The sequence below is a fragment of the Betta splendens genome, chromosome 12 (assembly GCF_900634795.4).
Source record: "Betta splendens chromosome 12, fBetSpl5.4, whole genome shotgun sequence".
NCBI lineage: Eukaryota > Metazoa > Chordata > Actinopteri > Anabantiformes > Osphronemidae > Betta > Betta splendens.
Genome location: NC_040892.2, coordinates 8,133,967 through 8,150,426, shown reverse-complemented (window position 1 = coordinate 8,150,426; position 16,460 = coordinate 8,133,967). Strand labels below are relative to the sequence as shown.

Genomic DNA, 16,460 nt, shown 5'->3' with positions numbered 1-16,460 from the left:
ATTTCCAACCTCCCAAGAGAGATTTTCGGGCGTATGGGTCGCAGGTTAACAGCTTATTGTTCTCGGAGTCTTTACTCCCGGAAGCCTCTGGAGCCCATCCAAACTGGACCTGGAATTCCTGGGCTGCAGAAGCCGTCTCTGGCAGGTGTCTGATCTGGATATTTGTTGGAAGCGTGTTTTAAGCATCAGTGGGCAGGAGATGAAGAAGATGACGTGCTTCTTGGCAGATAAACGATGCTGCCGGTGACATGTTTGCAACAGAGGTTTTGTACAGTTAAGTGATGAGTGTTTTCTTTATAAGCAATGCAGCTATTCTTAGGTGAGATTTATTGTTTGGATGAATAACGTTGAGTTCAATTCATCATTAACATTGTTACAGTACATAGGGGCAGCATTGTAGCTGGTGCTTCTGTATAGGTTTTAGATTAAGTGAATTTAAAACCATTAGTTTCTACACAAAGGCATCGGCATCTAAACTCTGAATCAATATATATAGCTACAAGTATCATAAATGCCTTGTTTTTTTTGTTTTTTTAAATGCCTTGTTAAACCAAGTTAGGTCTGTTAAATCGTCCAGTGTGAGAAAAGAAAAAAAGCAGGCAAAAATGTGTCAGACGGAGGATAATCTTCACTTTTTATTCCACTTTGTTACCTAAAATGTTGGATTAGATAATAGTCATCACACATTACAACAAGGTAAAATAAAAAGAAGTTGAATCAAAAAGCTGGTATCATGGAACCAAAACATGTTTCTACTTCCCTGATTTTTTTTTTCTAAACATCTTAGATTCTTAGACTCTTAATGGAACGATTGTCATAAAATGTGCATCATTCATATGTATTTAAACCAAGTGAATGAAGTTTCAAACAGCCATTTATTCTCTGCTATACACAGGATAACTTTAATTTCTAATAATTTTTAATTCACTTTAATTTCTTCTCCATTCCTCTAATCATGGTTTTCCACGATACCAGCCCTTTAGTTCACATACAGAGTAAATGGGGCCAAAGCAGCACAGTTCTGCATCAACACGTCCCTTTGGGAGGCAACATGACAACCACAGTATAGCTGCCTTTATTGAACAAAATACAGGGAACAGTGTGATTTCCATTTACCAAAATAAAAGCATCTCTGACCTTATTCACCTTGTGCAAGATTAAAAATGGCTCCAACTCATCTAAAACCTTCTCACGGAGAAGACGAGAGCACGCGTACATTCCATACATAGAATAAGTTAACGTGACGGAAAACTGTTCACATTTACAGTCGCTGTGCGGGTTTTTTTTCAACACGCAGAGGAACAGCCCGGCAGTGGTTTTAGTGGCAGCGGAGACAAAGTGCGAGTACAAGTGGCGCGTTGTGCGCAGTAGATGTGTGGAAATGTTTAAGGGTGCGATCTGTGACTTTAATGATGCGACTGAGGCGAAATACACTGACGGTCGTTTGCTCGCCTACGATATCTACAAACGGAACGATGCTCGAGAAGCTTTTCCTTTAATATCACATCTTTCCAGTGCTTTGTTGTCCCTATAGTCCGCAGTCCGTGTCATATGCATTTCTCCTGCATGTTGGCAGCCTTGTCTGGGAACGTCACATGTAGAGGCTGGTCCTTCAGGCACATTGAGCTCTCGCTCAATGGCCTGTTTAGCGCTGCGTCCTCCGCGTCGCTCTCTGAAAGCCCCTTGCGGGGCCCCTCCACGTGCTGGGGCCCCTGCGAGGTCCGGCCGTGCGCGGCCGCGGCCCGAGGCGACCCCGGCCTCTCGGGGCTCCTCCCGGCCGAGTACAGGAAGGTCTGCGAAGTGCACACCATTTCCCGGAGCTCGTGCGACATGAGCGAGGGCGAGTCCTGGGAGATGATGGAGGAGCAGAGGTGGCCGCTCCGCCGCCCGCCGCCCATTTTGCAGAAGAGGCACTTTATCTTCTCCATCAGTTTGAGGACCACCGTCTTTCTGAGCAGGATGTAGATCCAGGGGTCCAGGATGGGGTTGATGGAGGCCATGCGGATGGCCAGCAGGTCTTTGTTCAGCCCCAGTGGTTCTTCTTTCTGGTTTTGGTACAGCTGGTTGACAAAAATCCTCAGCTGTGGGCAGAGGAGAGACACGAGCATTGGTGGCCATTCGTCACGAGTTTCCCGGGGCCTCAGTTATCGTTTCACAAAGAAAGACGCACAAGAATCTGCATTTGGCATTCATCAGACTGTCTGTCTCACAAATGCTTCATCGGAGTGGGGGAATTTCATGTGAATGAGTCTTTAGCTGTGGGATTCCATCAACTTTGCCTCCAGAGTGTTTCGCATTAACGTTGCAATATAAACAAAGCCAGGAGTGCATTTTGTTTCCCCATTTAGAAGCATGTTGGGACATTTAAGGCACTTTGTGATTAAGACATTAAGACGCGCTGGGGTGTTGGTGAGTTGGCTCTAATTAGCAGTGAGCCACGTTGTTTCATACTGCGCTAAAATTGAGTCTTTTTTTAACAGTATAAGCTGCTGAAATGATCGGCAGCATGAACGAACGCGTCTGTGGCTCAGAGAAGTGCGTCATTTGACCGCAACTATCAAAACCTGGAACACAAAGTTCATGTGCTGTCTTTATTATGATCTGCGGGTAATATGACTGCATAACACTGGATTTGATGTGTGCGTTTACATTTTTTAATGATTACATTATTTTTACTCGCATTTCATATTTGCGTCTTTTGCGCACACAATCTGCGCAAACTTGAATCGCCCCCGTACTCACCACTAAAGGTATAGAGCAGATGAGGACCACGGCGGACGTCGCGATCAGCACGATCACCATCTGGATCTCAGCTCCGGCCAGTCGCCCGAAACTGCGTCTGCGCCGCAGCTCCGCGATGCGCCGCTGCCCGGTGCCCAGGGACGTGCGGCGGATGTAGCGCTTGTGCATGAGGATGAGAGCCCCGCACACCATCACGTTGCACGCGACCGTGGCCAGCACGACGACGGAGTTCACGCCGGCGTACATCAGGTTGAAGGTCATGACTGTAGTGTGGTTGTTGTGCCAGTCTATGAAGCACCAGGTGCCCGGCTTCTGGAGCGTCACGTGCCCCAGACCCACGCCGGGCAGCGCGCAAAACACGATGTTGGACACGTAAATGACCAGGAGAGTCAGCGCGGCCAGTCTCTGGTTGATATAGTCGTTGTAGAAGTACGCGTGGTTTATGGCCAGGTATCTTTCCACGGACATCGCGAAGACGATGCTGAGCTGGACCAAGAAGAAGAAGAGCAGGATGAAGCCCGAGTACTGGCACAGCGGCTCGCCGCCCGGCCACGCGCCCTTCACGTAGGTGGCGATGGTCACGGGGCTGGCGAGCATGGTGCCCAGGAGGTCCGTGACCGCCAGGCCGCACACGAGCGTGTAGAAAGTCGACTCCTTCTGCTCCTTCCGTGAAATCCGCAGCACCACGATGGCGATGACGTTCCCCACCACCCCGAAAATGAACATAATCGAGGGGATGGTGGGCGGCGGACGCGTTATCACAGTGCTGTTCATCCCGAAGCCGAGCTGCGCCTCGCGCCCCCCGAAGTCGCGTCACTGTCCCAAACTGCGCTCTACCCGGTGTCTCCGACAATAATCAAATCCATCGTCTCCAAGTTTGGCTTTCACGCGCAGAGGTATTATGCGCATATTCCGCCGAGTTGTGCGCCAAAGGGAAACTGCGGGAGACAGATGCGGCGGCTGCTCCGAGGCGGAGAGCTGCGCCTCGCGTTGTTATCACACTTGTAGCTGACAGGGAAGTTTCATCTTGCGCCACCGGCGGCGGCTCCTCCTCCGCGTTACTCGCAGCCAGTGAGCTGTGCGCGCAGCCAGACAGCCGGAGAATGATGTTACATATATACTATATATAATATATATGTAGAAAGCGCTGCGTGCTTGAGGTTATCGCCCGAGCTTCAGTTCCTCATCAGCACTGAGTTCACCCTCGTCCCCTCTGATGTAACCTCGCATCTAAATTACATGGAATGTAGAACCTATTGCGACATATTTTATATAAATATAGAGATGTGTGTAACCTAACGTTCTGAAATGGGAGGTAATTCTTTTCTAATATAAAAATATTTCATATTTCAGCTTGTGTGACTGAACACTACAATGCACTAGTCTGCAAAAATCATCAGACTCAATTTACATTAATTAAACACACTTCTATTGGTTGAAATTAAACCAAGCTTCTTTCCAGATCATTTTAAATCTAAGACATTGTTTGTCTCAGATTTTGGTGTCATATTTAAAATCAACGAAGGCAGCAAAACATAAGAAGCATCTCCTGTACAATCTAATTTGACTCCAGCGCCCTCCGTTATATAAACGTATAGTAGAAATATCAACTTTCTAACAGCTTCGACTTAAAAACTGAAAATATTTACATTATTTTTCAAAAAAGAGGCCACGACTGAGAACACTTTATGACATAATCATTGCTCTGACTTCTCGTTTAAAACTCAACTTGTTACTTGCGTTACTTTCACTGAGCTCTAAGCTCGTGAAGGTCGTAAAGGTCACAAACACCTCATGTGCATAATGTTTGATAACACTTCTAACCACAGTTCACATGCTCCACTGAGTCACTGGAAAGTTCACCTACTGTTCTCACTCCCTGTCAGAGGAGTTCAACTCAGTGATGCACAAAACCCTCCCATAAAAATAATGTTATTCTGCAACTGTATTTTGTATCTGATATCTCACTGCCTTCGTTCTGTTTCTATTGAAAAGGAATCAAACCGCCTCTGGCCACAACAGCTGGAGCAGATGTTTGTTAGGACGCAGGAAGTTGATGGTGCGACTCAAACAGTGACTAACGCGTCAGCGCTGTCGTGCATCGTCCGTAAACACAATGTTGTAGCGCAGGATGTTAGTGTTTGTGCGCCGCCACAACGCGGTGGAGCGAACTGTGGCGGTTGGAGACTCACGCAGGTACCGCTTCCTGTGACCCTTTGGTGAGGTTTTCGCTAGAAGAGCGAGATGTTCCTCAGTTTCCCCTTCGCTGCGTGGCTACAAATATTAGTGTGTTTTCACCTCTGCAGCAGAGATAAGAAAGAGCGAACGCCAGTCAAAATCACTTCACCAACAGAAAGAGCAGAGAATGAAATATTCACAGATCTGAACTGATTATCGAGGATAAATTGCTGATTATTATTATATGATGCACTAGGGATTGATTACAGAGGGATGCACCAGTATCTCCAGTACATCATTATGGGCCCATTTACCGTGTTGACTGGTCTCAGCCCAGCAAAACAATGGCATTAAACATGTACACACGCTTCTTATGTGGCCATGGTTCTGTTTCCTCTTCAGACCACACCACCACATTTCCATCCCCATCACCGCTCGCTCTACTTCGACCCCATGCGTTGCTGCATTTGTGTGTGCATGTTTTTCTTTGACAGGCAAAGTTTCCGCTCGTGTTTGTGGACGCGGTGACGAGGCCCGAACGTGCTCATGAGCGCGTGCAGTGACTTCTCTGTTTTTAATAGAGAGATGACTGAGACCTTTTAATGTTGAATCATATTCTGATTGTGACATTTGCGTGCGTCTGATGCAGTTTGTACTTCAAATATTGTGTCTTGAGTAGCATTTGTTATGATATATATTCGTTCATGTGCCAGAAGGAGGTGAACATTTGCACTAGAACCCGCATCTGCTGTGAAAATGTTCCCATTCTATGCACAGCTCACAATAATCAGGGACAAAATCCACATTCTTTCCTTTGTATAAAAATAGTCCATCTGAGGCTTCAACTGTCTGAGTTTGACTAATTTAAGAGGAATTCTGCCAAAGTGACTGTGTTCAGACCCATAACGACCTTTGTGCGTGTTCTAGTGCAGTGAGATCTGCGATTGTGTCTCATACACCTTCGAGTCATATTACAATTAATTGCTAATGCTGAAATGATCTGTGCAGCATCCTGGGCATGTAAACAAAATGTTTTTCAATCCATGCTATGATTTTTCCCTCATTCCTTTGGGAGACCGTGACTATTTATACTAGATGTTTATGGTGTTTTTATCATTCTTGGATCTATTTTTAACAAGAGTTTTGTCTCTGCATGATAGTGGCAGCTCCTCGGGTTGTTTTCCCCTGCAGGGCTGCACTTACCTCACTCCCCTGACAAAATGGCCAGGTAGCGCAGTCTGCCGTGCGCTTGATGTGGCTTCGGCACTGCAGTAAACTGGCAACACAACATTTAACTGTTGAGGTGTGATGAGCGACGGAGGAGGAGAAACTGTAAACAGCCACAACGTGAGCGGTGGCGAACGCTCAGGGTCACGTCTGCAGCAGCAGTGAATATCGAGGTGCTGCTGGGTCTCATCCATGGATCGTTACCATAGACCTCAACTGAAGCAAACTAAAGCCTCCCTCTGCAGCCTCTCAGCGAATGTCCGATGATCCAGCCCACAAGTGACCTGTTGATAGCTTCAACACGCTGTGGGTGGATGCAGCAGTCTCCAGTCGTATTACCACTCATGTATTTAGCTGGAAAATATGGGAGAAGCATAACGGTTACCAGACACCAGAGCCTGGGTGAAGGAACGCGTGCTCCAACCAGTCCGGCTGGTTGACGGGACCCTAAACAGTGCAGATGTATTTACAGTACACGGCACTGGCAGATTCACTTAAGCAATTAGTTTAATATTCATAATAACAAGCCAGACGGACACATCAGGCATTAGATCATTCTGTTACCTTTTGTCTGTACACTTCAGGGCCCAATAGTATGTGATGAACAAAACATTGAAATAAAATGTCAGAAACATTATCAGGACGACAGTCAGTGGAACTCATAAATGCTCAGCGTACGACTGCTGGTGCATTCCTGCTTCATGACACATACAGTATCATTGTTCCCAGAAGTAAGCGATCTGAAGAACCCCATCTGTTGGGATGAAGCAGAGGTTAGAAACACATCTGGGGCGGATCTACTTACTGGAGATAAGAAAGCTCCAGGAATGACACATGACACACGGGTTTATTATTATTTCTCCTAAATTCCAAATAGCACATTGTTAGAATAACTAAAGACAATTTAAAGCCCTTATTCAGAAAAGGATGAACCTTCTCTAAAATTTGAATTGCCTGCTTGACTACGCATTCATCGAGGCAGGAGGGACTGTTAAGTGTGTTAAGTTTCCAAAACAGTGTGAAAATACCCGTGTAGTGATATTCATCCTGGCAGCACAATGCTTTGACAGACAAAGGCGCCCGAGGGCTTGAAGGTCATGAGCACCTGGTTGCTACCATGGCTGCACTGATTTACCTTTATTTTTTATATGTTATGCACGGATATGAAAGGAAAAGGTCTCGGCAGATTCTTTATACAGATTCATGAAACCTTTCAAATCACTTGCACCTGCACCTTTAAATAAGGTTCAAGTTTGATTATTTGTCATTTGAATTAGTTGTAATGCAGCTCCGACCCATCTGACCCATCTTATCGACTGACAACAGTCAGCTATGGAATCCTTTATGATGCGGTTGACCCGAGGTCTCGCTGAATTATGAATGGTGACACCTGGTGAATCTGTGTGACGATTTGAGCCAAATAGCAATAAAAACGTTCATATTAACCCATTTATGTGAAGCCTGGATGCTGTATTCAATGAACCTATGAGTTCATATGAGCAAGTGAGACTAAAGGTTAAAGCAATATCTCGGTCTGAACTCAAAATAAAAGCAATTCTGTCTTATCCTGGGAAAAGCAGAGAAATGCTGGGGGTCCCTGAGGACCAACCCACACTCAACCACCGGCCCGGCTTCAGTCCCAGTCCTGCTCAACTCTGGACCACGTTGGACCAGGATCATCTGACGTCTGAGTTTTGTATTTGCATACATGCATCTGCTCCTTCCTTTCTCTGATTATGACTGTGAACATCTTCAACAAGTCCAGATCTGTATTTTTGTTGTTTATTTTACTCTTGTGGTTTATGACTGGTTTTTTTTTTTTTTTTTTGCTCTCACACAGTGTTGAGTGTCAACAGTTGAGAGGCTTAAATTAAAGCTCAAAGATGCCCTTTGTTCTAAATTAGGGAACAGAAAACCGAGAGGCAGGTCCGGATTCGCTCCCGTCTTTCCTGTCAATTCTTGCAAGCCTTCGATTAAATATAAAAATATTAATGGAGGCACGTAGACGTGTCTGCGGCGTTCGGCAGCTGCCAAGAAACCCACATGAGCGGACGAGCGGCAGTGTGCGTTTGCTCCAGAGAGAGTCCAGCTAATCACACATCCCACATAATCCTCCCATGGTGTCAGTGAGGAGTAAACCCCAGGGGGCCAGAGCGGGCGACTCCCTGAGTTCTGAAGAAATGCACGGGTTAAAGGTGGAACTCTTGGACTTTGGATTTAGCCCCAATGAGCCTTCCGAAAAGCCTGTCAGCCTGTGGGACTAGCTGCTGTGACGAGTTGGAACGAGAATCCATAAATCCGGAGGGACGCCTGAAACAACAAGCCGCTTTGTTGACAACTATAACACAACGTGAACAATCAATAGCTAGTTGCGTGTTTATGAATGATAGAAGATCGTCCTCTTGGCCTTCCATCAGCCAGTAATCACCTCCAATGGTTTCCATGTGACCAGTCCACCCACACAGCAGTTGGAACAGGGACTGTCAAACCTGGACTGAAGATGAGTTTTCGGGCCGAATGACCTTTGTTTCCATGGATGGGTCACGGACTTTGTTCTTCTTGTCATAATTTGGGTTTAACATCTTTAGAGCTCTCAACCCAAGCCATGAAACTGCACTCACCTGCATGAGTGGAGCTATGATGGCATAACTAGCCGCTTATTTAGGTTCTGGCCCAGATTCAGTTGTGCCACAGCTTGGTGGAATCTGATCATAACATGTCAACATGTACATGGGCCTGATCCCATCTGAAAGCACAGAACGCAGGCTGGCAAACTGATTTACAGCTTCCGCAGAGGTGTTTCTGACGCACGCGGCCAAAACGGTAGACGGAGCTCGAAATCAGTGCACGACACGGCGTCGCAGCGCTTTTGTCTTGTCAGACTTTTTTTTTTTTTTTTTTAAGGTTATTGAACACCGAGCTCTTTCTGCTTACTCAGCAGCGCAGTGAAGCTGTAAGTCCAGCTGTGGATCACATGTCACTGTGAAATGAGAAAAAGAATGAGAAGACCAAAGCTTTTTAATATATAGATAGTTACATTCAGATTTATGGCCACTGAGAGTTAAATGCTTTTGAATGGGAACAAAACAGACCTCAGCAAAACCGGGTCCAACAATAACTTTGGCTTTTGCTGACTGTGCATCTCAGGAATGAATATGTTGTTCCTTGGAATTAAGTGGTGAATGAGTAACCCATAGGAATCTGCTCCCCACATTTACATACTGAGGATGTATCTGAAGGAGGAGACTCTTAGACAAACACACTGTTAATGTTTAATTGTTTCAAACCGCACCATGTATTTTAAAGGATGCAAAGCTGCACATCTGACACATCCTCTTCCTCTTTCAGACGCTTTGCCGTGTGTGACACGTCCTGGACCGGGGCCTCCGCTCCGGTGCCACCTTCAGAGCCTCTCCTCCCAGTCAGTGCATCCACAGGGAACCCCAGACGCCCACGACTGTAATTATGTTCATCAGCTCCACGCTCAGGCGCGCTTTTAACATAAGCTTTAGAGGAACAAGTCTCGGCAGCGGCGAAGTATTCGCCCGCGGCGGGCTTTCGCAGCAAACACCAAGCGCTTGATGTCGCGCAGCTTTCGCCGCATTTGCGCGAGACGGGAGCACAATATAATCAGCGAGTTCATACAGTATGCATGCTTTCATCCTATACACAAACACAGCGAGAGGCCCGGACGCCGCCCACGCTCCCACCCGCTGACCTCGCGTGACCTCACCGTGGGCATCGCCCCGCACGGTGGCTCACGAGCAAGGCAGGGTTTCGCTAATGGAGGAAGTGGAAGTTGCGTGTTCGTTTTCATGCGCGCGCCTAGATGTGGTGGCCCCACCTGCATCGCTACCAGCCGCACAGAGCTGTTAGTGCACGGAAATCCTTTTCCAAACACAGTCGCGGCCGCGTGCATTAACGACGGCAGCACGCGGCGTCGGGGATCTTCATCCGTGCTGAGCGTCAGGTTTACAGGCTCCGGGTGAAGCGAGGCTGTCATTAGCCTCCTGCAGCGGTGCCGGCGTCTGTTGTGATACCGCAGGGCCACGCCTGTCCTGTTCTGCATTCCTTGACAATAAATGTTCTCTAATCATGACGGCTGTACAACAAATCTGTGCTCCACATACCAGTCGGCCCGTTTGGATGTGTGCGTCTGTGTGCGTCTGTGTGTACATGTGGGCACACCTTTGTTTGCTCCGTGTTTGATTCCACTGATGAGCTTTAGATAAACTCCTATGTGCTCACTTCGATGCGTCAACTACTGTAGAATGTATTTTTTTTTTATTTCTACCACTCTATCCTTCAGGCGCTGTGCAGGTTTCAAAACAACATGTAATAACTGCAGCTACCAGCAGACGCACAAAGAAAGCTTTGTCTAAATAAACTGGCTCTCAGACTCGTCTTCATGCCAGCTGTACCTTTAAAAATAATCACTTTAATTTGCTTTTCTTCCCCTGAGCTTCCTCAGGCACTCGTCATTTCATCAACCAGTAAAAATACAGTGTAAGTAGTATTTTGTTGGGAAGCGTCTGACTCATCCTGCATTTGTTCCTCGTGACCCCCTGCATCTTATTGTCTGTGTGTTTATTTATTAACAGCTGGAAGACACCAATGCTTTGTCCTTGACCTTCATCTGCTTCTGTTTGACTGAGCACACCTGGTCTAACCTGAGCTAATCACAATGAATGAATGAAAGAATGAGGAGCCGCGCCTACTGATAATAATATACAGTATGATCATATAATATCTAGTAATATTTTGACTATACATAGATTTATTTCTTGAAGCCAAATGACTGTACGTGTTGCTTCTCTTCTGTTTTCACTCTCTGCCTCTGCTTCTCTGGAAATCCGACCCAGCTGGTGCCTCCGGGCTTCCCTCCGGTCTCAATAACGTGACCTTCCCGACCCGCGCTTACGCTCGTCCCCCATTTCCGAGCGTGTCACACCTGCTGCTCTTCCAGCGCGTTTGAAGAGCGGTGACGTGACGCGAGCGCGATCCGTGATGGAAAGTCATCGTAAATCGGCTTGTTTTGTCAATGTCCTCCGCGGCTAAGCGTTCGCTATTTAATGTCAACACTGATATGAGCATGTGTGTGGACTTGCGTACCTTTTTTGCGTGTGAGTGTGTGTGTTTTTGGGACAGGATGTCTGTCTATTGAGATTCGCCCTGCACTGTAATAGGAACATGTGTTTATTGAAGCCAGGAGAAAAGTTGGTGTCACTTTTATAACTGCCCCCCAACCTCACATCCTACAAAAAAGGAACAGGACACGAGGTGAAACTAACTCATCAATCACTCACTATCCTCCAGCTGTTCGTCAGGCTTGGATGCTCGCCGTACGACCCTCCAACATCAGATTGGTCTGTGCCAGCTGTTGTGCCTTTGAGTGTTTTTGCTGTAAACTCCAGCTGAGAGCTCCAGGAGTGAAGCTAAACAGAGCGGGCTAAAATCACAACGATGAGCAGGACGATGCTAAAATGCTCCTCGGAGCTGCAACAAGCAGCACGTTACAGTACAACAAGTTATCAGTAAATCACATCAATGCAACACAAGCTCATTAATATGACGATATTTAATTATTAGCAACAAGCTTGTTATTAGTGTCTGTTTGGGGCGAGAATCTCTAATCTTGAAAAATAGAAAAGTGGTGATTGACAAAACACCCACAGCTCATGAAAGATATACTGGACAATAAGGCACACCTTTCCCACAACAACAAGATGAGGGACGGAGCGTTTGCAGGGGAAAACCAACTGTTTCCTGTCTGAGGCAGGCAGCTGTCGGGACAGATGTGATGTAAAAGCTGTGAGAAGCTGCTCATGTTTGTGCCACAGATCTGAGTACGGATGGAGAGAAACCCTCTTTAGGCCTGGGTTCAGCTCCTCCCTCTGGCCTCTGCAGCGCTTTAATTAGCACAGGTGAATCAAATCAGGCTTTTCCTTGGAGTCAGAGTCAGAGTCAGAGCTCAGGGGCCACGCGAGGGAGCGGCAGGGAGGATGTGACAATATGTACCAGAGTCGAATCAACCAGTACCAGAGCTGGAACAGAAGCGAATGCACGGCTCCTTGAAGAGTTCAGTACAAGGAGCGTTCCCAGGAGCCTCCCGCCTGCGGCTGCTCTGCTGCCGGGACGATTAGAAACGATCCCGGCAGGTTTTTTTCGACGAGCCAAACGAACACGTTCCCCGGGCGCCCAACGCGTCCCGTCCCGCTGCGATGACATCATCGCCTGTCGGTACGCGAAGCCGAACGTATGCTCCGGCTGACGCACTCCCAGCGTATGGAGCGGGACGGTATGTTCTGCGAGGGATCGATGTGAATGGAATGTACAGTCAGAGGCAGATGCATGTGTTATCGTCGCCGTCGCAGAGTTCCCCTGTCTCTGTGTGTGGGAACGCAGCCGGAGCCGCTCACCGCCGACTCCGTCTGCGATCGGCGCCTGGGCTCCACTCCGGACCCACGCTTTCCCACGGAGCTGAGGACGTTCGGCCTTTTGGAATCCACCGACAGTATGTTTGTCGGCATGTACAGATGCTAGGATGCATGCACAGCGCAATGATATCCAAAGAACATTTCGTAAACATTCCCGGAGGCGTTTTTTCCTCCCGGCCTTTTAAAAGCTGCCCTTACTTGGTTTTGTAAACACCCTGATAAAAAAGCAAAAGGAGTTTGGACGGGGGATCCGTGCAGGAGCGAGCTGGCACGGCCGTTGGCAAGAGGCAGAGACACTGACCAGGCACAAGACGCCACTGTCACACTGGGCCTGGTTCCTATGCTGACACGGCAGAGCGTGACCTTTTGGAAACAATGAGGAGGTGCAGAGATGGATTTGATGAAATGACTGGACTGAAGTTTAAAAACCGCTAATTGACCCGTCACAGCTCCTACAACGCTCTAGTCATGAGTGCATGGATGCGTGGAGGGCGCCATCAACCCTTCAATCACTTAAGTGATCTTGATGGCCATCAGCCGTTGCCGTAGCAACAGCAGCAGCAGCACACTGTAGCTGCCCCTCGCTGTGACGGCAGCGTGAGGAATTTCCGATGCCGAAGTGTGTGTGAGTTTTGGACGAGCATCAGTCGCTCCGTCAGCGGATAATATGCAGCCAGGGAGTCAGATAAGAGGTGATGGGCCTTAAAGCTGTCTGGAGCCAGAACAAAGACCCGCCGACTGGAACAGCACGGGCGCCAGGAGGAATTTTCTGTACTGAGCTGCGCGGAACAGCACGTTTTAACTTAGAGACGCCTCAGCTTTAACTTCGTGGGAAACCGGGTCGGCCCTCGCAGGGCTCGGAGGCAGAGCCCATCTGCTGCTGCAGCCACGGAGCAGTGTTTTCCCCAGGTTTACTAACATCACCAAGCAGAGCTGGCTCCACGAGATGTCGGGAAGGCGTCTGCTTGCGCGATGTTCCCCCCGTGCACGTGCCAAGTGTTTCCGCTAAACGGTGACAGAGGGCTCGCCGCCGTCCCGCCGCTCCTGCTCAAGTGGAAACGCTTGGCACGCGAAGCGGAGCTCGCAGCTAATTCCTCAGACTTCATCACATTCGCAGGGACTGGAATTGGGAGCTTCATGCTACGAGGACCCGAATGAGGCAAAAAAAGGCCGGGTTCGTGTTTGTGACAGCAGACTTGTGAGGCCTCTGCCCCGCGGCCTGATGGGTAAGCGAGGTCAGATCCAGCAGCTTCCTCCTGCAGGTGTCACCTCGGCTGCATCGACTCTGCTGCAGCACCACAGCTCCACTCTCTGGTTGCGACGTTAGGAGCTCTACTGTACGTTTCCAGCAGGGTGACTTTGCTCTAATCCTCCTGTAAGTCACTCCTGCAGAGAAAGCGCTGACATATGGTTGGCTGATCATTAAAGCCTCATTAAAGCGTCAATCACTAAAGAGAAATACTGTATTCCAATTTATTTTCAATTGTCAAAAACCATGATATTAATAGCTACAATGTGTAATTGTACATTGCACTGTACACAGTAGTAATTGTACTGTACAAAAGACACAAGGGATGTGAAGTAATGGACTTGCACACAGAGAAAGTAGCAGTTAACGGTGTCCCAGTGCAGCATTCAGACCAAGCAAATACTTGGAATAAAACGCAAACAACGTCTGAGGTCAATTAATAAATAATTAGAGTAAACTCCAGCTAGTTTAGTGTTCTGCCACGAGAGGGCGCTCTGACCACAGCACAGCGACCTGAGCCAATACCGACCAGACTCCAAACGTTATGAAGCATCATTCATGAATACAGCATGTTACACCGACACTGTAACTCACTGGTATTTTCCTCTTTAGCATCTGATTATGGCTGAGGACGACGCCTCCTTTGGATTGTTACCAAACCTCCATCTCACTTCTGCTTTGTCCTTCAAAAAGTGAATGAACGTGAGCTTATGGAAGCGGCACGTGAACGGACGTCCAGTCAGACCGTGTAAAATACACTCAGCAACAGGCTTCATGCTGCGCGACGCTCAGCTTGTCCTTGTGAGTCACATCCAGAACCTGTTGGTATTTATATTGTGGCACTTTTAAGTAATTTCATCTCAGGAGGTTTTGAACTTGTTCTGTGTGTCCTGGTGTGAACTGTGATTGATTGAACTGTGCTTCACTTCCCCTCTTTGGTCCTGTGTCTCTCCAGTCAATCGTCTATTAGCACACACACACACACACACACACGCACGCACGCACACGCACGCACGCACGCACGCACGCACGCACGCACGCACGCACGCACGCACGCACGCACGCACGCACGCACGCACGCACACACACACACACACACACACACACTGGTCGGCTCAGCAGGGTGCCGACACATATTACCAGGCAGGGGAGGGTCTGAGTGGCCGCCCGATGCCACCAGCTGTCAGCTCTGACCAGATCATCCTCCCTCTTCGCTCCTCATCCACCAGCTCCTGCTCCGCTTTCATCTGTACGTAGGGTATAGATTGAGCTTTTGTGTTGGCTTTTTGTCTGCTCAGCTCTTTCTTACTTGCCCGTTTCGTGAGCAGGTGTTTCAACCTCCCTCGTCTTTTGTTCTGTATAATGTAGTTTAGTCATCATTAGATCTGGTTGGACTGACACAGACACTTGCCAGCCAGGTGATGTCACTGTGTGATGTCATCAGTTGCACCTGTGCAATAATAAATATAATGTTCACGTTAAAACCCGACGCATCGTTCTGAATTATTTGAATCTTTCTGAAGCCTCTGTCTGTACCTGGACACAGACGCAAATGTGCGTGTGCAAGCGTAGCCCTGCATTCATTATCCATCAGTCGTTCATCCCGCCCTCGTCTGTGTCCTGGAGACTTTTGGCAGCAGCCTGTTTTATTTTTAATGCCTTCCTTCATTCCCAGCTGTACGTGATGAATGTTTGATACGACCTCTCTTGGCCTTCGGAGGATATGGCCAAACCAGGCCCAGGAAACCAGGAAGGATCTAATATGATCCCAGCCAGTAGCGGCTAAGTGGACTCTGCTCCTCATAAGGTTCTTAAGTCAATAGTACACCTGCAGTGACTCACATCACATCAGTGAGACTCGCCAGAAGGAAATGCAGCGGGAAAGTCAGTGTGTGTGTGTGTGTGTGTGTGTGTGTGTGTGTGTGTGTGTGTGTGTGTCATGCTGTTCTGTCTCTGTTCATTTTTCCTCCTCCTTTGTTCTTGTAGTAGTCCTCTGTACAACATCTAAGCTGCAGATGCTTCTCTGAGGGAAACCTGAGCACATTTCATGTTCACATCACGAGATAGAAGATAAAATAGCGTAACACTGACTGTATTAGCAGCGACAAATGCTGCACAAGCACAGGTTTTTTTTTCCCAATAAAACGTGTCTGAGCACAAACCTGTGATCTCCGTTCCTTTCATGTGCCTTTCAATTGTAGTTGCCCAACTTTAGCCTTTCTCTGATGTGAGCGTTCTTTGATATGAAAACTTGCCTTTTTGTTGCGTGGAAGCTCTTTGTGAATCAAAAAGGGGGTTTCTGCCGTCAGGGCGTGCAGGACCATCCAGAGTCAGATCAAAGATGGATGATGCGATCAGACAGTGAAACATTTCTTCAAACACCTACTGTATGGGGTTAAATGGAAAAAGGCATCAACATCTTAGTGTACATGACTGACAAGGATGAAAAAAATATTTTTACCCCCATTTCTCCAAACTTAAATCAATAAGGGCTTTAATAAACACAAATACATAAATAAATAGAAAATTATTTTATTAAATATTTTACGGGTTTACTGTATTATTAAATAAGGCAGTCCTGTCCATTATCTTTTTCAAAAACAAAAAATAAAAGAAGCGTTAGTTAG

At 47.5% G+C, this 16,460-nt stretch overlaps 1 protein-coding gene across 1 annotated transcript; it reads right to left on the bottom strand.

Annotated features, from left to right (window-relative positions):
- Nucleotides 1-622: 622 nt before the first annotated feature.
- ptger4b (prostaglandin E receptor 4 (subtype EP4) b) lies at nt 623-3,760 on the bottom strand. Its single transcript, XM_029169782.3, has 2 exons — nt 2,743-3,760; nt 623-2,081 (listed from the first exon to the last, which is right to left on the bottom strand). Exons 1-2 carry the CDS (start codon nt 3,514-3,516, stop codon nt 1,548-1,550), a joined length of 1,308 nt encoding a protein of 435 aa, XP_029025615.1. The 5' UTR covers nt 3,517-3,760; the 3' UTR covers nt 623-1,547.
- Nucleotides 3,761-16,460: the final 12,700 nt, after the last annotated feature.

Bases quoted from the DNA above. Each gene is read 5' to 3' on its own strand.
- ptger4b (XM_029169782.3), bottom strand. From the start codon at position 3,516: ATGAACAGCACTGTGATAACGCGTCCGCCGCCCACCATCCCCTCGATT. The intron at 2,082-2,742 runs GTGAGTACGGGG...CTCTGCCCACAG, and splicing joins TCTGCTCTATACCTTTAGTG to CTGAGGATTTTTGTCAACCA.